The following is a 23,422-nucleotide window of genomic DNA, read 5'->3' as shown; positions in this document are numbered from 1 at the left end:
CAGGGTCAGGACAGGGTCAGGACAGGGTCAGGACAGAAGAGGACCGGACGGGGTCAGGACCAGGTCAGGACAGAGGACCAGATCAGAACCAGGTCAGGACAGAGGACCAGATCAGAACCGGGTCAGGACTGGACAGCGTCAGGACAGGGGTCAGCAGCAGGACTCACTGGCACAGGCAGGATCACGTCCTTGTTCCCAGCCAGGTCTGCGATGTGTCTGTACAGAGGGACGGCCTTCTCTGCTGCTCCAGCTTTACACACAGCCAGAGACACGCCCAGGATCGCATTGGCCCCGAACTTAGCTGCAGAGACAGAGAGAGGGTCAGGGAGGGGTCAGGGAGGGGTCATGGAGGGGTCAGGGAGGGGTCAGGGAGGAGTCATGGAGGGGTCAGGGAGGAGTCAGGGAGGGGTCATGGAGGGGTCAGGGAGGGGTCAGGGAGGAGTCATGGAGGGGTCAGGGAGGAGTCATGGAGGGGTCAGGGAGGAGTCAGGGAGGGGTCAGGGAGGAGTCAGGGAGGAGTCAGGGAGGAGTCAGGGAGGGGTCAGGGAGGAGTCAGGGAGGGATCAGGGAGGGATCAGGGAGGGATCAGGGAGGAGTCATGGAGGGGTCAGGGAGGAGTCATGGAGGGGTCAGGGAGGAGTCATGGAGGGGTCAGGGAGGAGTCAGGGAGGAGTCATGGAGGAGTCATGGAGGGGTCAGGGAGGAGTCATGGAGGGGTCAGGGAGGGATCAGGGAGGGATCAGGGAGGAGTCATGGAGGGGTCAGGGAGGAGTCAGGGAGGAGTCATGGAGGAGTCAGGGAGGAGTCAGGGAGGAGTCAGGGAGGGGTCAGGGAGGAGTCAGGGAGGAGTCATGGAGGAGTCATGGAGGGGTCAGGGAGGAGTCATGGAGGGGTCAGGGAGGGATCAGGGAGGAGTCATGGAGGGGTCAGGGAGGAGTCATGGAGGGGTCAGGGAGGAGTCAGGGAGGAGTCAGGGAGGGGTCAGGGAGGGGTCAGGGAGGAGTCAGGGAGGAGTCAGGGAGGGGTCAGGGAGGGGTCAGGGAGGGGTCAGGGAGGAGTCAGGGAGGAGTCAGGGAGGGCATCTGAGGCACTGGGAGGACACACTTACACTTGTTCTCAGTTCCATCGAGCTCCAACATGAAGTTGTCAATCTTCTCCTGCTCGACCACATTAAAGTTCTGAGAAACACAAACACAAGAGGGGCGGGGTTAGAAGTAAGACGAGAGGGGCGGGGTTAGAAGTAAGACGAGAGGGGCGGGGTTAGAAGTAAGACGAGAGGGGCGGGGTTAGAAGTAAGACGAGAGGGGCGGGGTTAGAAGTAACACAAGAGGGGCGGGGTTAGAAGTAAGACGAGAGGGGCGGGGTTAGAAGTAAGACGAGAGGGGCGGGGTTAGAAGTAAGACGAGAGGGGCGGGGTTAGAAGTAAGACGAGAGGGGCGGGGTTAGAAGTAACACAAGAGGGGCGGGGTTAGAAGTAAGACGAGAGGGGCGGGGTTAGAAGTAAGACGAGAGGGGCGGGGTTAGAAGTAAGACGAGAGGGGCGGGGTTAGAAGTAAGACGAGAGGGGCGGAGTTAGAAGTAACATGAGGGGCGGGGCTAGCAGTAACATGAGGGGCGGGGCTAGCAGTAACATGAGGGGCGGGGCTAACGGTTACACACCTTCTCGATGAGTTTAGGAGCAATGTCTTTGTTCACGTGATCCACAGCCTTTATAGTTCCTGCAACGAAACAGCATCAGAACCAGAACCAGAGCCGGGTCCAGAGCCGGGTCCGGTCAGGACTGACCTTTGCCCAGGTAGCGGCTCTTGTCTCCGTCCCTGAGCTCCAGCGCTTCATGGACTCCAGTAGACGCTCCACTGGGAACAGCAGCTCTGAAGAGCCCTGAGGGACCAGAGAAGTACTTATACACATGGTACACACCAGAGAAGTACTTATACACATGGTACACGCCAGAGAAGTACTTATACACATGGTACACGCCAGAGAAGTACTTATACACATGGTACACGCCAGAGAAGTACTTATACACATGGTACACGCCAGAGAAGTACTTATACACATGGTACACGCCAGAGAAGTACTTATACACATGGTACACGCCAGAGAAGTACTTATACACATGGTACACGCCAGAGAAGTACTTATACACATGGTACACGCCCCCAGAACGACAGTAGTAGCAGTATAAGTAGTAGTAGTAGCAGTAGCAGTAGCAGTAGCAGTAGCAGTAGCAGTAGCAGTAGCAGTAGCAGTAGCAGTAGCAGTAGCAGTAGCAGTAGCAGTAGCAGTTACCCTTGGCGGTCCACAGGTCGACCTCCACAGTGGGGTTTCCTCTGGAGTCCAGAATCTCTCGAGCGTGAATCTTTGTGATCGACATTCTGACTGAAACAAGAATAAAGACAGAGCATCAGGAGAAATACTTCAACCCTCAATACTACTACTAATACTACTACCACTGTAACTACTACTACCACTGTAACTACTACTACCACTGTAACTACTACTACCACTGTAACTACTACTACCACTGTAACTACTACTACCACTGTAACTACTACTACCACTGTAACTACCGTCACTGCAACAAACACTCTGACCTGCTGCTCTGTGCCATCGCTGAGTCCGCCTCCCACTCCAACAGCCAATCACAGCAGCCTTACACCAGCCAATCAGAGCAAGGAACTGGCTCTAGGCCCGCCCTCAACAGAGACATGTCCCAGAACCAGCAAAATACACCAACTGCAGTACAAGTACACCAACTGCAGTACAAGTACACCAACTGCACTACAAGTACACCAACTGCACTACAAGTACACCAACTGCACTACAAGTACACCAACTGCACTACAAGTACACCAACTGCAGTACAAGTACACCAATTGCACTACAAGTACACCAACTGCACTACAAGTACACCAACTGCAGTACAAGTACACCAACTGCAGTACAAGTACACCAACTGCACTACAAGTACACCAACTGCAGTACAAGTACACCAACTGCACTACAAGTACACCAACTGCAGTACAAGTACACCAACTGCACTACAAGTACACCAACTGCAGTACAAGTACACCAACTGCACTACAAGTACACCAACTGCACTACAAGTACACCAACTGCACTACAAGTACACCAACTGCAGTACAAGTACACCAACTGCAGTACAAGTACACCAACTGCACTACAAGTACACCAACTGCTGTACAAGTACACCAACTGCACTACAAGTACACCAACTGCACTACAAGTACACCAACTGCAGTACAAGTACACCAACTGCAGTACAAGTACACCAACTGCACTACAAGTACACCAACTGCAGTACAAGTACACCAACTGCACTACAAGTACACCAACTGCAGTACAAGTACACCAACTGCGAGGACAAACACTCTAAACACCATAAAAATAGAACTTCAACTGAAGGATTTCTGTTTGAGACTTGACCTTTCGACAAACTCGACCTTTCGACAAACTCGACCTTTCGACAAACTCGACCTTTCGACAAACTTGACCTTTCGACTGCCTGTCAGGACAAGTCGATGAATGGCTGCAGTTTCACTGCCTCTGTAGTTCTGACCTTTAGACCTTGAGTCGCACGTGTCTCAGAACATGTTTTTAGAGTCAAACCCTTTGCACAGAAAAAGAGGCTGTAAACTCTGGACCTTTAGACTTCATGAGTCTGAGTCAGATCTCTCCTTCACTGTGGAACTCCTCCAGGCTTAGACTTGACCCTGCAGAAGGAGGGGCTAAGGACAGAAGGAGGGGCTTAAGGACAGAGGACTCTGGGACATTGTCCCTCGTCTCCATGGACATTGTTTAATCTGTTTTTCACTTTCGCCCTCAGAGGCATTTTCGAGACGTCATAAACCTGCGACATGAGCAGACTCATGACATCATAAACCTGCGACATGAGCAGACTCATGACATCATAAACCTGCGACATGAGCAGACTCATGACATCATAAACCTGCGACATGAGCAGACTCATGACATCATAAACCTGCGACATGAGCAGACTCATGACATCATAAACCTGCGACATGAGCAGACTCATGACATCATAAACCTGCGACATGAGCAGACTCATGACATCATAAACCTGCGACATGAGCAGACTCATGACATCATAAACCTGCGACATGAGCAGACTCATGACATCATAAACCTGCGACATGAGCAGACTCATGACATCATAAACCTGCGACATGAGCAGACTCATGACATCATAAACCTGCGACATGAGCAGACTCATGACATGTGCCGGTGTGAAACGTCTGAGGAGTTTGTTCTAATCCGAGAGCGTCGAGACGAGAAGCAGAACTGGAGAGTCACGACCTGTGGCTTTTGAATGTCAGAGTTATAAAAGAGAGTGACCTCAGAAGAATGAGGCTGCAAGGACAGAGGAGGCAAGGAGAGGAGGCAAGGAGGGGAGGCAAGGAGAGGAGGCATGGAGAGAGGAGGCATGGAGAGAGGAGGCAAGGAGAGAGGAGGCAAGGAGAGAGGAGGCAAGGAGAGAGGAGGCAAGGAGAGAGGAGGCAAGGAGGGGAGGCAAGGAGAGAGGAGGCAAGGAGAGAGGAGGCAAGGAGGGGAGGCAAGGAGGGGAGGCAAGGAGGGGAGGCAAGGAGAGAGGAGGCAAGGAGAGAGGAGGCAAGGAGAGAGGAGGCAAGGAGAGAGGAGGCAAGGAGAGAGGAGGCAGGGAGAGAGGAGGCAGGGAGAGAGGAGGCAGGGAGAGAGGAGGCAGGGAGAGAGGAGGCAGGGAGAGGAGGCAAGGAGAGGAGACAAGGAGAGGAGACAAGGAGAGGAGGCAAGCCTCAAGCCTCAAGCCTCACTTCATCTGCAGATGAACTTTGACATTTGTTTAAGTCTTTACGTAACACGCACGCGCGCCTGACGTCACGCGGTGTTAGGTGTCCCCTCCCCCGTGCACTTTGACCCTCGTCTCCTCTTTAACCTTCACAGGGTCAAACGGAAGCGGAAACACAAACCCTGCGTCCCCTGCCCTCAGTCTGAGGGGAGCCCCGGGTGTCTGAGGGGGGCCCCCGGGTGTCTGAGGGGGGCCCCCGGGTGTCTGAGGGGGGCCCCCGGGTGTCTGAGGGGGGCCCCCGGGTGTCTGAGGGGGGCCCCCGGGTGTCTGAGGGGGGCCCTGAAGGGTGGAAGCAGATTAAACGCGGCCAAACGCGGAAAAGGAGGCGCGTTCTTCCGCGCGGGGCTCCACGGGAGACGGTTCGGTTTGTTGCGTCCCGGTTTAGTCCCGGTTGGGATGAGCTGCGGGGCTCCGGGGCCCCGGGGCCATACCTGAGCGGGTCCAGGCGGGTCCAGGCGGGTCAGGTGAGTCCAGAAGGTCCCGGGACGCAGATCCGGAGTGGGACCGGGACTGGGACCGTGAGGGACATTTATAGACGTGACAGAGAGAGGGGGCGGGGCTACGCACGCGCCTGTGCGTGAAGCGTTAAATAAACGTGAACTTTAAAGTTTTTAAACTTCATGTTTCAAAATGAAAAGATTTGAACTTTGAGATTTAATTTGTTTTGTCCTTGATCTATAAATCACGTGACGTTTGTCTGAAGTAACGTCCACGCCCACAAAGCAGTGTTTCACACACTAGTCTCCTAGTCTCCTCTCCTAGTCTCCTAGTCTCCTCTCCTAGTCTCCTAGTCTCCTCTCCTAGTCTCCTCTCCTAGTCTCCTAGTCTCCTCTCCTAGTCTCTTAGTCTCCTCTCCTAGTCTCCTAGTCTCCTCTCCTAGTCTCCTTTCCTGGTCTCCTAGTCTCCTCTCCTGGTCTACTAGTCTCCTCTCCTAGTCTCCTAGTCTCCTAGTCTCCTTGTCTCCTCTCCTAGTCTCCTAGTCTCCTCTCCTAGTCTCCTCTCCTAGTCTCCTAGTCTCCTCTCCTAGTCTCCTCTCCTAGTCTCCTAGTCTCCTCTCCTAGTCTCCTCTCCTAGTCTCCTAGTCTCCTCTCCTAGTCTCCTAGTCTCCTCTCCCAGTCTCCTTGTCTCCTCCCCCTGACCTTTGCCCTTTGGCTGTGTCCTTTCAGAGTCTAAATTTAACAACAACATTTAGATCTAAAAATATATTCAGATTAAGAACCTTGGACCAGGACCAGGACTAGCACCAGGACTAGCACCAGGACTAGCACCAGGACCAGGACCAGGACTAGCACCAGGACCAGGACCAGCACCAGGACCAGGACCAGGACCAGCACCAGGACCAGGACTAGCACCAGGACCAGGACTAGCACCAGCACCAGGACCAGCACCAGGACCAGCACCAGGACTAGCACCAGGACCAGGACCAGGACTAGCACCAGGACCAGGACCAGCACCAGGACCAGGACTAGCACCAGGACCAGCACCAGGACTAGCACCAGGACCAGGACCAGGACTAGCACCAGGACCAGCACCAGCACCAGGACCAGGACCAGGACTAGCACCAGGACCAGGACCAGCACCAGGACCAGGACCAGGACCAGCACCAGGACCAGGACTAGCACCAGGACCAGGACCAGCACCAGGACCAGGACCAGGACTAGCACCAGGACCAGGACCAGCACCAGGACCAGGACTAGCACCAGGACCAGCACCAGGACTAGCACCAGGACCAGCACCAGGACTAGCACCAGGACTAGCACCAGGACCAGCACCAGGACCAGCACCAGGACCAGGACTAGCACCAGGACCAGCACCAGGACCAGGACCAGGACTAGCACCAGGACCAGCACCAGGACCAGCACCAGGACCAGGACTAGCACCAGGACCAGCACCAGGACTAGCACCAGGACCAGCACCAGGACCAGGACCAGGACTAGCACCAGGACCAGCACCAGGACCAGGACTAGCACCAGGACCAGCACCAGGACTAGCACCAGGACTAGCACCAGGACCAGGACCAGGACTAGCACCAGGACCAGGACCAGCACCAGGACCAGGACTAGCACCAGGACCAGGACTAGCACCAGGACCAGCACCAGGACTAGCACCAGGACCAGCACCAGGACCAGCACCAGGACTAGCACCAGGACCAGCACCAGGACCAGCACCAGGACTAGCACCAGCACCAGGACTAGCACCAGGACTAGCACCAGGACCAGGACCAGCACCAGGACCAGCACCAGCACCAGCACCAGGACTAGCACCAGGACCAGGACTAGCACCAGGACCAGGACTAGCACCAGGACCAGCACCAGGACCAGGACTAGCACCAGGACCAGCACCAGGACTAGCACCAGGACTAGCACCAGGACCAGGACCAGCACCAGGACCAGCACCAGGACCAGCACCAGGACCAGCACCAGGACTAGCACCAGGACCAGCACCAGGACCAGCACCAGGACCAGGACTAGCACCAGGACCAGCACCAGCACCAGGACTAGCACCAGGACTAGCACCAGGACCAGCACCAGCACCAGGACCAGCACCAGGACCAGGATGTGTTAAATCGTCAAACCGAATTAAATAAAGTTGTTAACTTGACTTACATTTATTCATAAGTCTTTTCATTTGGTGCTTTATTCTGTTTGTATGAAACTGTTGCCATGGTTTTGTTTGACATATGATATAATAAATGTGGTTTTATTTTGGCATTTAGTGACCGTCAGAAAATAAGATATGTATAAGGTTTTGACAAACAAACAAACAAACAAACAAACATATTCTTCATTATAAATAATCAAAGTTCCGCACAAATTGCGGGTCTTTAAACGAACCAAACTACACGCCCCCTTGTGACACCGCCCTCCCGCTCTGTGATTGGCCGCTCGGCTCCAGCTCGGCCCCTGATTGGCCTGCTGCATCTCCGGGTGTCCGCTGCTGTGGAGTCACCTTGCCCCGGCTGCAGCTGCTCTTCTCGGTGTGAAACCTGCTCCATCCCCGGGGCCCGCACCGCACGGAGCACCGCACCGCGGACAGGACCCCGCTTCAGTCCCGCACCGTGGAACACGCGCAGACATGGCCAACGCAAAGCCCAAAACCTCCCCCAAAGCCGTCAAGTTCCTGTTCGGGGGACTCGCCGGGTAAGCGCCGCTGTTAGCTCCGCTGTTAGCTCCGCGGCTAATGGGCTAAAGCTCCAGCGGTCACGGAGCGCGTCTGTAAGGTCAAAAACATGTCTTTAACCCGGGCTAAAACATGTCTTTAACCCGGGGTAAACATGTCTTTAACCCGGGCTAAAACATGTCTTTAACCCGGGGTAAACATGTCTTTAACCCGGGCTAAAACATGTCTTTAACCCGGGCTACAGGGAGAAGTGTCCCGGGCTCTAAAGGGAGAAGTGTCCCGGGCTCTAAAGGGAGAAGTGTCCCGGGCTCTAAAGGGAGAAGTGTCCCGGGCTCTAAAGGGAGAAGTGTCCCGGGCTCTAAAGGGAGAAGTGTCCCGGGCTCTAAAGGGAGAAGTGTCCCGGGCTCTAAAGGGAGAAGTGTCCCGGGCTCTAAAGGGAGAAGTGTCCCGGGCTCTAAAGGGAGAAGTGTCCCGGGCTCTAAAGGGAGAAGTGTCCCGGGCTCTAAACCGCGGTGAAGTTAGTTTCACGTTGGACGTTGGACATTCGCCTCCGCAACTAGAGCGGGAGCTTCCTCTGAGTGTGCGCCGCCTGCAGTAGCTCGACGCGGGGAGCTGCGCGCTGAAGTGCCGCTTGGTACGCCAGTTAGGGACCAACTCTAAAGTACCGTTTGTTTAAAAATGTGTTGTCTTAAAAAATATCAAACGTATTTATATTTAAAAAAAACAACAATATTGGGCATGAATCCAAGTTGCTAATATTAGATGCAATAGTCCTTTTGGGCTGAAAAACCCTTTGTAGATTTTTAAAGAATATTTTTAGTCAAAAAATCAAGGATTCTTATCAATAGCTCCTAAGTCAGCTAGCCTAGATAGTAAACGCTAAGTGATTATAGTAGTTGTGGTCTCCAGGTATCACGCACACCTTTTACTTTTTCAAATTAACCCTTTATAGATTTTTAAGGAATATTTTTCGTCAAAAATCAAGGATTCTTTTCAATAGCTCCTAAGTTAGCAAACCTAGATAGTAAAAGCTAAGTGATTATAGTAGTTGTGGTCTCCAGGTATCACGCACACCTTTTACTTTTTCAATAGCTCCTTACTTTTTCAATTTAACCCTTTATAGATTTTTAAGGAATATTTTTCGTCAAAAAACAAGGATTCTTTTCAATAGCTCCTAAGTTGGCAAACCTAGATAGTAAACGCTAAGTGATTATAGTTGTTGTGGTCTCCAGGTATCACGCACACCTTTTACTTTTTCAATTTAACTCTTTGTAGAATTTTAAGGAATATTTTTCGTCAAAAAACAAAAATTCTTTTCAATAGCTCCTAAGTCAGCTGACCTAGAAAGTCAAACCCAAGTGATTATAGTAGTTGTGGTCTCCAGGTATCACGCACACCTTTTACTTTTTCAAATTAACCCTTTATAGATTTTTTAGGAATATTTTTCGTCAAAAAACAAGGATTCTTTTCAATAGCTCCTAAGTCAGCTGACCTAGAAAGTCAAACCCAAGTTATTATAATAGTAGGCGAAATAAGAACAAAATAGGGACAAAACAGGAACAAAACGGGACGGCAAAATAGGCACAATACAGGATCAGAACAGAGCTGGAACAAAACAAAAAGAAGCCAAGAAGGAACTAAACAGCAGAGGGGGGCGTGCCCAAGCCGCTGCGGACCACCACAGGAGACCTGCAATATTACCAGTGGAATTACTACGTTCAATCGAAACTGATCAAAATAAATTCTCGGCACATACCGAGCATGGTTGACAGAGTAGCACACGATACTTCCTTAGCTGCTCAATGGGATCGCTCCACACCACAGGCTGCATCCAAACTGAGTGGACCAGCGCATGCAACGTTGGCCAGCTGTTGCCGCACAACAGCGCCTTCGCCGCAATCTGCGGCACGTGGTCATGGACAAGGCGTTAAAAGCCAAACGGGTGTACTTGACCGGTGTATCAGGGGCAAACCGGGATTTAGGAGCGTTGAAACTGAATGACTGAGGAGAATTGGGAGTTCATTACCTGCTAGGTGATTTGCCAGAGCCCCGGACCGGATTATGGGTGCCTGTGGCACTGCAGCGGCACTACCGGAAGAATTTAATTCATGAATTTGTGAAATGAATCGAAGCCGCGGGATTGTCATTACCTGGAATGGAGGACGGAGTGGCCAACAACCAAGGCCCGGAAGAGCGTGTGGGTGAAACGAGAGGCGGATGAGGAGGGCGCGCTTAAAGTGTCTGCCAGCTGAGCGCCACGGAGCGGCAGGTAAGTGTACCCTCAGCACAGGCCTCTACAGCCCATATTGCCACATTCCACCCCCCCCCCGAAATGCATCGTCGCCCCGACGATGAAACACAACTTAACACCAAGGCCTAAAAACTACTTGTGTCAGCCTGGAGGATGACACAGGAGCACCTTGGCCGGATGGTTGTTCAACTAGGGACCTTGGAATACGGTGGGGATTTAGGTATTGGCCAGCGGTCGTGCGAGTGGACCGGCGTACAGATGCCTTGCTGAAGCCAGGATTGGCCACAGCGTCAATTGCTGGCGGAGCCTGGTCAGTGACCACGGTGGGGAGAGCAACTAATGGTTCTTGAGCACTCGGCACGTGTAATGGGACGTGGGAGGAGTTTTGGGGCACAACTGTTGGCTGCCGCACCGGCGGCTGTAAAAACAAATCATCCTCAAATGACTGTTCATCTTCTACGATTGGTGCTACAGGTGCATCCGGAGGATTCACACCAGGGACAGTGGCAGGGGAGTCACTGCAAAGCAGGGCCTTCAACGGGGATCGGTGGACCCTTTTTACCTTGGTTTGTTGATCCACAGGAGCCACCGTGTACACCACACCATCTTCCCTTGGGGCTTGCAGGACAACATAGGTTGAGGACCCCACAGGTCTTGGGTCTTCCGACAACCCCTAGCACTGTAATCGCGAAGTAGCACCAGCTGGCCTTCCTTAAATGGCACATCTATGACCCGTTGGTCATGATTTGCCTTTCTGCGTGAGGCCGCCAGACGCAATCTTTCTCTTGCCCCGTTGAAAGCCACCTGAAGATGCGTCTGGTGCTCTTTTCACCCACTGTTACGAACCTAGGGATTCTGTAGGGGTGTCAGCTCCCTGGGCAGTGGGAGTCAGCACCCTCTCCTGGTTGCCAGGTGATTCTCTCCACTGCAGGTCCCTCCTAACACACCTTAGGATCGTTTGGCTTGAGTGGAGCCAGCCTGGATATAAGGGAGGCTGGTGAGAGCAGTCTCTCTCTCTCTCGCCACGCCCCAAGACTGGTTGCTGTACTGTGTGGCAGCACAGTTTAAGTCTGTTTATTTTTGCACATTTTCATTGCAACGATACATATCACACTACACTTATTTAGTTGCCATCTACACAGATACATTAGTTTCTTTTGCAGGGCCTGATTATTTATAATAAAAATATACTATTAATTATTGTGAGTGCTGTGTGGACTCCCCTCTTTGTTTGGCTGCCGTTGAGCCGGGTGGTCCCCCCCCCCCCCCCCCCCCCCCCCCCCGGGGTATTGCACCCTACCCAACAAGCAATCAATAGGCAGACGTGGTTCTTGCCCAAACATCAGGAAGAAAGGAGACTCACCAGTGGACTGGTGGAGAGTGGTGTTATATGCGTAGAGCACCTGGGGTAAGCAACCACTCCAGTCCCTCTTACGGGATGCAGGAAGAGCACGCAACATATTGTGAAGTGTTCGATTGAACCGCTCACACTGCCCATTTCCTGCTGGGTGGTACGGAGTAAAATAAGACAAGATAAGATATTCCTTTATTGTGCCACATGGGGAAATTTCATTGATGCAACGCAGGTAGATACAGAGGTAGATACAGAAGAAAAGAACAGATCACTTATAGGAAGTCTGAAAAACACTTTCAGTAGAAGATCTCTTATAAACAAAAACTCACATTACCCAACAAGGGATGGAGGGGAAAAATAATAAAGATAAAAATAAATACATAAATACCATTGCATGTGATCACGACAGTAATTGCACATGAATATGTGTCACGACGGCACATATTGCACATATGACGGAATTGCACATTGTTAAGTCAGTATTGCGAGTGTTCAGGACTAACAGTGTTTGTTATAAAGTCTGATAGCAGCAGGAAGGAAAGACCTGCGAAACCTTTCCTTCACACAGCGAGGGTGGATCAGTCTCTCACTGAAGCTGCTCTCCAGAGCGGACTGCAGGGGGTGGCACTCATGGTCCAGCATAGATGTGAATCTAGCCAGGACCCTTCTGTCCCCCACCTCCTGCACCGAGTCCAGAGCACAGCCCAGGACGGAGCTGGACTTCTTGATGACTTTGTCCAGCCTCCTCCTCTCTCTCTCTGCGATGCTGCTGCTCCAGCAGGCCACACCGTTCAGGAGGGCTGATGCCACCACAGAGTCATAGAAGGTCTTCAGGAGTGGCTCTGTCACTCCAAAAGACCTGAGTCTCCTCAGGAGGTAGAGCCGACTCTGGCTCTTCCTGTACAGTGCGTCTGTGTTATGAGTCCAGTCCAGTTTGTGGTTCAGATGAACACCCAGGTACTTGTATGAGTCCACTCTCTCAATGTCCCTTCCCTGGATGTTCACTGGTGAGGGGGCAGTGGGGTGGCGCCTGCGGAAATCCACCACCATCTCCTTGGTCTTCCCTGCGTTGATGAGGAGGTGGTTCCGCTAACACCAGTCCACAAAGTACTGCGCCAGTCCTCTGTACTCTGCATCATCGTCGTCCGTGATGAGTCCGATGATGGCAGAGTCATCAGAGAACTTCTGCAGTGTCGTGTCTGAAGTCTGCAGTGTAAAGGGTGAAAAGAAAGGGTGCGAGGACAGTGCCCTGGGGTGCCCCCACACTGCAGGTCCGAGTGTCAGACACACAGTCCCGTGCTCTCACAAACTGGGGTTGGTCCGTGAGGTAGTCCAGGATCCACTCTTCCAGGTCATACTCCACACCAGCCGTCTCCAGCTTGTCCCTCAGGAGCTGATGGTGTTGAAGGCGCTGGAAAGATCGAAGAACAGGATCCTCACAGAGCTGCCAGGCTTTTCCAGGTGAGAGAGAGAGCGGTGCAGCAGGGAGATGACGGCGTCCTCCACTCCGATGCCAGACCGATATGCAAACTGCAGCGGGTCCATGGCTGAGCTCACGGTGGAGCGGAGGTGGTCCAGGACCAGCCGCTCCAGTGTCTTCATCAGGTGGGACGTGAGAGCCACTGGCCTGAAGCTGTTGAGGTCTTTGGCGCGCGGTGTCTTAGGCACAGGTACCAGACAGGAGGTCTTCAGACCTGTGGTACCAGCCTCAGCTTCAGGCTCATGTTGAAGACATGCTCCATAACTCCACACAGTTCATCTGCGCAGGACTTAAGGAGCCTGGGGCTGATGCCGTCAGGTCCTGCTGCCTTCCTCATTTTAATCCTCTTCCGCTCACTCCTCACCTGTGCTGCTGTGACAGTCAGTGGTTGGCAGGGGGACTGTGTGCTGGGGGGATGGGTGAGTCCAGGCGAAGTGGGGAGCTGATGGTCCGGGGCGGAGAAATGAAGAGGAACGGATGCAGGGCATTGTCCAGCTGTGGAAGAGGGAGCATGCAGCTGTGCAGGGGGAGGGGCGGGTGACCAATCAAATCTCAAGAAGTGAGCATTTAAATCATTCACCCACTATAGATCCCCCTCTGTCTGGGCAGGGGAGATTTTGAAGCCCAAGATGGAGGCTTCTCCACACTCCCTGAATGTTCTTCTGCTGCAGCTGCTCCTCCATCCTCCTCTTGTAGCCGGCCTCAGCCTGCCTGCTCTTCCTCCTCAGCTTTTTCTGCACAGTCCTCAGCTCCTCCTTGTTCCCTGACCTGAAGGCTCTCTTCTTCTCCTTCAGCAGAGCCTTCAGTTCACGGTTAATCCATGGCTTGTTGTTTGGAAAACACCGCACCGTCAGGGAGGGAACAATGTTCTCAAAACAGAAGTTGATGTAGTCCGTGATGCACTCTCTGATGGTGTTGATGGCCGTAAAGCTCAGTCCAGACAGTGGTGCTGAAGCAGTCCCTCAGAGCCTCCTCGCTCTCAGCAGACCACATCCTCACCTCACGGGACACCACAGGCTGCCTGCGCATGATGGGTTCATACACAGGCCTCAGATGTACAAGGTTGTGGTCCGAGCTGCCCAGGGGAGGGAGGGGGGAAGAAGAATAAGCCTCTTTGGTGTTGGCAAAAAACAAGTCCAATGTTCTATTGTTTCTGGTGGGGCAGGTGACATACTGGGTGTATGTTGGTAGGATGGTAGGACAGAAGAGGGAGAAGCGTGGTTAAAGTCACCAGAGATGAGGAAGAGAGCCTGTGGATGCTGTGATTGCAGCCTACAAGTGCTGGAGAGCAGTGCTTCACAAGCATATTCAGCATTGGCAGACGGGGCCACATAGACTACAATCAAAATCACATGCGAGAACTCTCGGGGCAGATAATATGGCCTCATGCCAATAGCCAATAGTTCAATATCCGAGACTTTGTAATCTCATACAGCTTACACAACTGCTGGATGAGAGGGCTCTCAAAGTTTCGTCCCTGGTCCGAGTGTATGCGTGCCGGAACACCAAACTTTGCAAACCACTCTGTGACCAGGACTTGCGCCACAGTGGAAGCGTGCTTGTTGCGGGTTGGAACTACAAGTGTGTATTTGCTAAAAACGTCAGTCATGACCAGCACGTTTTCCAGACCAGTGGAGGTCTGCTCTAACAGGGTAAAGTCGATAGCAAGGATCTCGTTTGGCTGTGAAGCCAGTAAGTGGCCCATAAAGGCGTGAGGAACCGATTGGTTGTCCTTTGCATGCTGACATCTCTCGCAAGCCTGGCACCATTGGGCTACCTCCCGTGACATACCTGGCCAATAGCACCGGGAACACAGCAAGGCCAGAGTCCTCTCTATTCCTTGGTGTCCATGCTCCTGATGGACCTGGGTGAGGACATTCTGGACCAAGGCTTTAGGCAGAAGGAGTTGATACACAGCCCCACCACCGTCAGGACGAAACACCTGCCGATACAGCAGCCCCTCTATCTCTACCAGGCGGTCCCACTGGGCCAGCACTAAGAGGGCAGTCGAAGAGAGGGCTCGTCGCTCTTCACGAGTGGGCTGTCGATTTTGTTGCCAAAAGGTCAGGATCTCCTGTATGGCGGGGTCAGACTGCTGAAGCTCGCGGAGGTCAGCAGGGGCAACTTGCGGTAGAAAAGTCACAAGGGACTGTGTTGCCTGTGTAACCATTCCTTGTAGGGCTTGTTTTAACTGCCTAGGCAGACATGTGCCCCAAGTTCCCGGTGCCACTTCCTGTAAGGAAGTGCCAGGCTGGCGAGACAAAGTGTCAGCATTTTGGTTACACTTACCTGAACGATATTTTAATTCAAAATCAAAAGAGGCCAACTGGGCGGCCCAGCGCTGCTCAACAGCTCCCAGTGTGTCTGAGGAGGGATGACTCAGGGGATTGTTGTCCATATAGATCACGCATTTGTGTCCTAGCAGTTACTCCCTGAATTTCTCAGTCAGGGCCCACTTAAGGGCCAACAACTCTAGCTTCATGGAGCTGTAGTTGGACATGTTGCGCTCAGTCGGGCGCAGGCCTCGACTGGCGTACGCAAGAGGTCGCACCTTCCCTTCCTGGTCCTGGGAGAGCACTGCCCCCAATCCAGCATGACTTGCACCAACCTCCAGAATGAATGGGAGGGAGAAGTCAGCGTAGGCAAAGTACCGGGGCCGTGGTGAGCTTGGCTTTTAAGGCCTCAAAGCTCTGCTGACATTCTGTGGTCCAGGGTCCAGTAGCACAGGCCGTTTCCTTGACCGTTTACCAGTCAGTTCAGCAACTCTACGGTGTTTGCTAACTGCTAAAATAATCCTTGATTTTTGGCGGAAAACATTCCTTAAAATTCAAAAAGGGTTAAATTGAAAAAGTAAAAGGTGTTACCTGGAGACTCAATCTACTATAATAACTTGGGTTTGACTTTCTAGGTCAGCTGACTTAGGAGCTATTGAAAAGAATCCTTTTCTTTTGACAAAAAATATTCCTTAAAAATCTACAAAGGGTTAATTTGAAAAAGTAAAAGGTGTGCGTGATACCTGGACACTCAATTTACTATAATAACTTGGGGTTGACTTTCTAGGTTACCCGATTTAGGAGCTATTGAAAAGAATCCTTGATTTTTGACAAAAAATATTCCTTAAAAATCAACAAAGGATCAATTTGAAAAAGTAAAAGGTGTGCGTGATACCTGGAGACCACAACTACTATAATCACTTAGCATTTACGATCTAGGTTTGCTAACTTAGGAGCTATTAAAAAGAATCCTTGTTTTTTGACGAAAAATATTCCTTAAAAATCTACAAAGGGTTATTTTGAAAAAGTAAAAGGTGTGCGTGATACCTGGAGACCACAACTACTATAATCACTTGGGTTTGACTTTCTAGGTCAGCTGACTTAGGAGCTATTGTAAAGAATCCTTGTTTTTATACTAAAAATATTCTTTAAAAATCTACAAAGGGTTAATTTTTTAGCCCAAAAGGACTATGACATCTAGAATAAGCAACTTGGATTCATGCTCAATGTTGTTGTTTTTTTTGTTTTTTTTATAAATATGTTTATATTTTTTAATATAACAAACGGTACTTTAGAGACGGTCCCTAACTGGCGTACCAAGCGGCACTTCAGCGCGCAGCTCCCTGTGTCGAGCTACTGCAGGCGGCGCACACTCAGAGGAAGCTCCCGCTCTAGTTGCGGAGGCGAATGTCCAACGTCCAACGTGAAACTAACTTCACCGCGGTGGGCTCTAAAGGGAGAAGTGTCCCGGGCTCTAAAGGGAGAAGTGTCCCGGGCTCTAAAGGGAGAAGTGTCCCGGGCTCTAAAGGGAGAAGTGTCCCGGGCTCTAAAGGGGGAAGTGTCCCGGGCTCTAAAGGGAGAAGTGTCCCGGGCTAAAGGGGGAAGTGTCCCGGGCTCTAAAGGGAGAAGTGTCCCGGGCTAAAGGGGGAAGTGTCCCGGGCTCTAAAGGGGGAAGTGTCCCGGGCTAAAGGGGGAAGTGTCCCGGGCTAAAGGGGGAAGTGTCCCGGGCTAAAGGGGGAAGTGTCCCGGGCTCTAAAGGGAGAAGTGTCCCGGGCTAAAGGGGGAAGTGTCCCGGGCTCTAAAGGGGGAAGTGTCCCGGGCTAAAGGGGGAAGTGTCCCGGGCTCTAAAGGGAGAAGTGTCCCGGGCTAAAGGGGGAAGTGTCCCGGGCTCTAAAGGGGGAAGTGTCCCGGGCTAAAGGGGGAAGTGTCCCGGGCTCTAAAGGGAGAAGTGTCCCGGGCTCTAAAGGGGGAAGTGTCCCGGGCTAAAGGGGGAAGTGTCCCGGGCTCTAAAGGGGGAAGTGTCCCGGGCTAAAGGGGGAAGTGTCCCGGGCTCTAAAGGGAGAAGTGTCCCGGGCTCTAAAGGGAGAAGTGTCCCGGGCTCTAAAGGGAGAAGTGTCCCGGGCTCTAAAGGGGGAAGTGTCCCGGGCTCTAAAGGGAGAAGTGTCCCGGGCTAAAAGGGGAAGTGTCCCGGGCTAAAGGGGGAAGTGTCCCGGGCTCTAAAGGGGGAAGTGTCCCGGGCTAAAGGGGGAAGTGTCCCGGGCTCTAAAGGGAGAAGTGTCCCGGGCTAAAGGGGGAAGTGTCCCGGGCTCTAAAGGGGGAAGTGTCCCGGGCTAAAGGGGGAAGTGTCCCGGGCTCTAAAGGGAGAAGTGTCCCGGGCTCTAAAGGGGGAAGTGTCCCGGGCTCTAAAGGGAGAAGTGTCCCGGGCTCTAAAGGGAGAAGTGTCCCGGGCTCTAAAGGGGGAAGTGTCCCGGGCTAAAGGGGGAAGTGTCCCGGGCTCTAAAGGGAGAAGTGTCCCGGGCTAAAGGGGGAAGTGTCCCGGGCTCTAAAGGGGGAAGTGTCCCGGGCTAAAGGGGGAAGTGTCCCGGGCTAAAGGGGGAAGTGTCCCGGGCTAAAGGGGGAAGTGTCCGTCCCTCATGTGTTTCAACAGAGACCAAAGTCCAGTGTTGTACTTTGTCGTACTTTGTTGGAGGTAAATAAATCCTTTTGGAGTGAAATACTCCAAATGCCTCTAAACACGTGTCACTGATGCATGCTGGGAGTCGGAGTCCCTGGTTCATTTGAAGTACTTTAGTATTTGAAGTACTTGTACTTTCAGGATGGGGGCCACAGTGTTCGTGCAGCCTCTGGACCTGGTGAAGAACAGGATGCAGTAGTATTTGAAGTACTTGTACTTTCAGGATGGGGGCCACAGTGTTCGTGCAGCCTCTGGACCTGGTGAAGAACAGGATGCAGTAGTATTTGAAGTACTTGTACTTTCAGGATGGGGGCCACAGTGTTCGTGCAGCCTCTGGACCTGGTGAAGAACAGGATGCAGTTGGCCGGTCAGGGCAGCAAAGCCCGAGAATACAAGACCAGCTTCCATTGCCTGATGTCCATCCTGAAGAGCGAGGGCGTGGGCGGAGTTTATACGGGGTAGGTTTCCACACCCAAAGGTCAAAGGTCATAATGCGTCTGACATGATCCAAAGCATGACATAGAGGTTCAAACGCGGCGTAGAGGCTTTAGCCACGCCCCTCACACACGCTAGCTTTAGCCACGCCCCTCACACACTATCTTTAGCCACGCCCCTCACACACACTAGCTTTAGCCACGCCTCTCACACGCTAGCTTTAGCCACGCCTCTCACACGCTAGCTTTAGCCACGCCCCTCACACACACTAGCTTTAGCCACGCCCCTCACACACTATCTTTAGCCACGCCCCTCACACACTATCTTTAGCCACGCCCCTCACACACACTAGCTTTAGCCACGCCTCTCACACGCTAGCTTTAGCCACGCCTCTCACACGCTAGCTTTAGCCACGCCTCTCACACGCTAGCTTTAGCCACGCCTCTCACACGCTAGCTTTAGCCACGCCTCTCACACACGCTAGCTTTAGCCACGCCCCTCACACGCTAGCTTTAGCCACGCCTCTCACACTCTAGCTTTAGCCACGCCCCTCACACACACTCTGACGTTCTTTCTAACGTTCTCTCTGATGTTCTCTCTGACGTTCTCTCTGTTCCTCAGTCTCTCTGACGTTCTCTCTGATGTTCTCTCTGATGTTCTCTCTGACGTTCTCTGACGTTCTCTCTGACGTTCTCTCTGACATTCTCTCTGTTCCTCAGTCTCTCTGATGTTCTCTCTGTTCCTCAGTCTCTCTGATGTTCTCTCTGACGTTCTCTCTGTTCCTCAGTCTCTCTGACGTTCTCTCTGACGTTCTCTCTGACGTTCTCTCTGTTCCTCAGTCTCTCTGATGTTCTCTCTTATGTTCTCTCTGACGTTCTCTCTGTTCCTCAGTCTCCCTGATGTTCTCTCTGACGTTCTCTCTGTTCCTCAGTCTCTCTGACGTTCTCTCTGTTCCTCAGTCTCTCTGATGTTCTCTCTGACGTTCTCTCTGTTCCTCAGTCTCTCTGACGTTCTCTCTGACGTTCTCTCTGACGTTCTCTCTGACGTTCTCTCTGACGTTCTCTCTGACCTTCTCTCTGACCTTCTCTCTGACCTTCTCTCTGTTCCTCAGTCTCTCTGATGTTCTCTCTTTTCCTCAGTCTCTCTGACGTTCTCTCTTATGTTCTCTCTGTTCCTCAGTCTCTCTGACGTTCTCTCTTTTCCTCAGTCTCTCTGACGTTCTCTCTGACGTTCTCTCTGTTCCTCAGTCTCTCTGACGTTCTCTCTGTTCCTCAGTCTCTGACGTTCTCTGTTCCTCAGTCTCTCTGATGTTCTCTCTGACGTTCTCTCTGTTCCTCAGTCTCTCTGATGTTCTCTCTGACGTTCTCTCTGTTCCTCAGTCTCTCTGACGTTCTCTCTGACGTTCTCTCTGTTCCTCAGTCTCTCTGACGTTCTCTCTGACATTCTCTCTGTTCCTCAGTCTCTCTGACGTTCTCTCTGACGTTCTCTCTGTTCCTCAGTCTCTCTGGCGTTCTCTCTGACGTTCTCTCTGTTCCTCAGTCTCTCTGACGTTCTCTCTGTTCCTCAGTCTCTCTGACGTTCTCTCTGTTCCTCAGTCTCTCTGACGTTCTCTCTGTTCCTCAGTCTCTCTGACGTTCTCTCTGTTCCTCAGTCTCTCTGACGTTCTCTCTGTTCCTCAGTCTCTGACGTTCTCTCTGTTCCTCAGTCTCTCTGACGTTCTCTGACGTTCTCTCTGTTCCTCAGTCTCTCTGACGGTCTCTCTGACGTTCTCTCTGTTCCTCAGTCTCTCTGGCGTTCTCTCTGACGTTCTCTCTGTTCCTCAGTCTCTCTGACGTTCTCTCTGACGTTCTCTCTGTTCCTCAGTCTCTCTGACGTTCTCTGACGTTCTCTCTGTTCCTCAGTCTCTCTGACGGTCTCTCTGACGTTCTCTCTGTTCCTCAGTCTCTCTGGCGTTCTCTCTGACGTTCTCTCTGTTCCTCAGTCTCTCTGACGTTCTCTCTGACGTTCTCTCTGTTCCTCAGTCTCTCTGACGTTCTCTCTGACGTTCTCTCTGTTCCTCAGTCTCTCTGGCGTTCTCTCTGACGTTCTCTCTGTTCCTCAGTCTCTCTGACGTTCTCTCCGACGTTCTCTCTGTTCCTCAGTCTCTCTGACGGTCTCTCTGACGTTCTCTCTGTTCCTCAGTCTCTCTGGCGTTCTCTCTGTTCCTCAGTCTCTCTGATGTTCTCTCTGACGTTCTCTCTGTTCCTCAGTCTCTCTGGCGTTCTCTCTGACGTTCTCTCTGTTCCTCAGTCTCTCTGACGTTCTCTCTGTTCCTCAGTCTCTCTGACGTTCTCTCTGTTCCTCAGTCTCTCTGACGGTCTCTCTGACGTTCTCTCTGTTCCTCAGTCTCTCTGGCGTGCTCTCTGACGTTCTCTCTGTTCCTCAGTCTCTCTGACGTTCTCTCTGACGTTCTCTCTGTTCCTCAGTCTCTCTTGCGTTCTCTCTGACGTTCTCTCTGTTCCTCAGTCTCTCTGGCGTTCTCTCTGACGTTCTCTCTGTTCCTCAGTCTCTCTGACGTTCTCTCTGACGTTCTCTCTGTTCCTCAGTCTCTCTGGCGTTCTCTCTGACGTTCTCTCTGTTCCTCAGTCTCTCTGGCGTTCTCTCTGACGTTCTCTCTGTTCCTCAGTCTCTCTGACGTTCTCTCTGACGTTCTCTCTGTTCCTCAGTCTCTCTGGCGTTCTCTCTGTTCCTCAGTCTCTCTGACGTTCTCTCTGACGTTCTCTCTGTTCCTCAGTCTCTCTGGCGTTCTCTCTGACGTTCTCTCTGTTCCTCAGTCTCTCTGACGTTCTCTCTGTTCCTCAGTCTCTATGGCGTTCTCTCTGACGTTCTCTCTGTTCCTCAGTCTCTCTGACGTTCTCTCTGACGTTCTCTCTGTTCCTCAGTCTCTCTGGCGTTCTCTCTGACGTTCTCTCTGTTCCTCAGTCTCTCTGACGTTCTCTCTGTTCCTCAGTCTCTCTGACGTTCTCTCTGACGTTCTCTCTGTTCCTCAGTCTCTCTGACGTTCTCTCTGACGTTCTCTCTGTTCCTCAGTCTCTCTGGCGTTCTCTCTGACGTTCTCTCTGTTCCTCAGTCTCTCTGGCGTTCTCTCTGTTCCTCAGTCTCTCTGGCATTCTCTCTGACGTTCTCTCTGTTCCTCAGTCTCTCTGACGTTCTCTCTGACATTCTCTCTGTTCCTCAGTCTCTCTGACGTTCTCTCTGTTCCTCAGTCTCTCTGGCGTTCTCTCTGACCTTCTCTCTGTTCCTCAGTCTCTCTGACGTTCTCTCTGTTCCTCAGTCTCTCTGACGTTCTCTCTGACGTTCTCTCTGTTCCTCAGTCTCTCTGGCGTTCTCTCTGACGTTCTCTCTGTTCCTCAGTCTCTCTGACGTTCTCTCTGTTCCTCAGTCTCTCTGACGTTCTCTCTGTTCCTCAGTCTCTCTGGCGTTCTCTCTGACGTTCTCTCTGTTCCTCAGTCTCTCTGACGTTCTCTCTGACGTTCTCTCTGTTCCTCAGTCTCTGTGGCGTTCTCTCTGACGTTCTCTCTGTTCCTCAGTCTCTCTGACGTTCTCTCTGTTCCTCAGTCTCTCTGACGTTCTCTCTGTTCCTCAGTCTCTCTGACGTTCTCTCTGTTCCTCAGTCTCTCTGACGTTCTCTCTGTTCCTCAGTCTCTCTGACGTTCTCTCTGTTCCTCAGTCTCTCTGACGTTCTCTCTGACGTTCTCTCTGTTCCTCAGTCTCTCTGACGTTCTCTCTGACGTTCTCTCTGTTCCTCAGTCTCTCTGGCGTTCTCTCTAACGTTCTCTCTGTTCCTCAGTCTCTCTGGCGTTCTATCTGTTCCTAAGTCTCTCTGGCGTTCTCTCTGACGTTCTCTCTGTTCCTCAGTCTCTCTGACGTTCTCTCTGACATTCTCTCTGTTCCTCAGTCTCTCTGACGTTCTCTCTGTTCCTCAGTCTCTCTGGCGTTCTCTCTGACCTTCTCTCTGTTCCTCAGTCTCTCTGACGTTCTCTCTGTTCCTCAGTCTCTCTGGCGTTCTCTCTGACGTTCTCTCTGTTCCTCAGTCTCTTTGACGGTCTCTCTGACGTTCTCACTGTTCCTCAGTCTCTCTGACGTTCTCTCTGACGTTCTCTCTGTTCCTCAGTCTCTCTGGCGTTCTCTCTGACGTTCTCTCTGTTCCTCAGTCTCTCTGGCGTTCTCTCTGACGTTCTCTCTGTTCCTCAGTCTCTCTGGCGTTCTCTCTGACGTTCTCTCTGTTCCTCAGTCTCTCTGGCGTTCTCTCTGACGTTCTCTCTGTTCCTCAGTCTCTCTGACGTTCTCTCTGACGTTCTCTCTGTTCCTCAGTCTCTCTGGCGTTCTCTCTGACGTTCTCTCTGTTCCTCAGTCTCTCTGACGTTCTCTCTGTTCCTCAGTCTCTCTGGCGTTCTCTCTGACGTTCTCTCTGTTCCTCAGTCTCTCTGACGTTCTCTCTGACGTTCTCTCTGTTCCTCAGTCTCTCTGACGTTCTCTGTGACGTTCTCTCTGTTCCTCAGTCTCTCTGACGTTCTCTCTGACGTTCTCTGTTCCTCAGTCTCTCTGGCGTTCTCTCTGACGTTCTCTCTGTTCCTCAGTCTCTCTGACGTTCTCTCTGACGTTCTCTCTGTTCCTCAGTCTCTCTGGCGTTCTCTCTGACGTTCTCTCTGTTCCTCAGTCTCTCTGACGTTCTCTCTGTTCCTCAGTCTCTATGGCGTTCTCTCTGACGTTCTCTCTGTTCCTCAGTCTCTCTGACGTTCTCTCTGACGTTCTCTCTGTTCCTCAGTCTCTCTGGCGTTCTCTCTGACGTTCTCTCTGTTCCTCAGTCTCTCTGACGTTCTCTCTGTTCCTCAGTCTCTCTGACGTTCTCTCTGTTCCTCAGTCTCTCTGACGTTCTCTCTGTTCCTCAGTCTCTCTGATGTTCTCTCTGACGTTCTCTCTGTT

General features: G+C 52.1%; 2 protein-coding genes across 4 annotated transcripts in view; one reads left to right on the top strand and one right to left on the bottom strand.

Moving 5' to 3' along the window:
* eno3 (enolase 3, (beta, muscle)) overlaps positions 1 to 5,414 on the bottom strand; it is an 8,877-nt gene extending 3,463 nt beyond the window's left edge. The window contains exons 1-6 of one of the 3 annotated variants that reach the window (XM_072459342.1): positions 5,302 to 5,414; positions 2,293 to 2,382; positions 1,786 to 1,881; positions 1,660 to 1,718; positions 1,109 to 1,178; positions 168 to 301 (exon numbers count right to left, since the gene is read on the bottom strand). In XM_072459342.1, coding sequence (XP_072315443.1) covers positions 168 to 301; positions 1,109 to 1,178; positions 1,660 to 1,718; positions 1,786 to 1,881; positions 2,293 to 2,377 — 444 coding nt within the window. In that variant the 5' untranslated portion in view covers positions 2,378 to 2,382; positions 5,302 to 5,414. Of the gene's footprint in view, positions 1 to 167; positions 302 to 1,108; positions 1,179 to 1,659; positions 1,719 to 1,785; positions 1,882 to 2,292; positions 2,387 to 5,301 lie in introns of all 3 variants that reach the window. The other 2 variants (XM_072459343.1, XM_072459344.1) reach the window with 2 other exon arrangements.
* Positions 5,415 to 7,769: 2,355 nt separating this feature from the next.
* slc25a11 (solute carrier family 25 member 11) overlaps positions 7,770 to 23,422 on the top strand; it is a 41,921-nt gene continuing 26,268 nt past the window's right edge. The window contains exons 1-2 of the mRNA XM_072459345.1: positions 7,770 to 8,010; positions 18,328 to 18,480. Coding sequence (XP_072315446.1) covers positions 7,946 to 8,010; positions 18,328 to 18,480 — 218 coding nt within the window. The 5' untranslated portion in view covers positions 7,770 to 7,945. The remainder of the gene's footprint in view (positions 8,011 to 18,327; positions 18,481 to 23,422) is intronic.

Source organism: Eucyclogobius newberryi, unplaced genomic scaffold (assembly GCF_026437365.1).
Source record: "Eucyclogobius newberryi isolate DKJ021-1_F unplaced genomic scaffold, fEucNew1.0.hap1 SCAF_22, whole genome shotgun sequence".
NCBI classification, from domain to species: domain Eukaryota; kingdom Metazoa; phylum Chordata; class Actinopteri; order Gobiiformes; family Gobiidae; genus Eucyclogobius; species Eucyclogobius newberryi.
The sequence above is the reverse complement of the archived record's forward strand: the minus strand, read 5'-3'. Positions and strand labels throughout refer to the sequence as shown.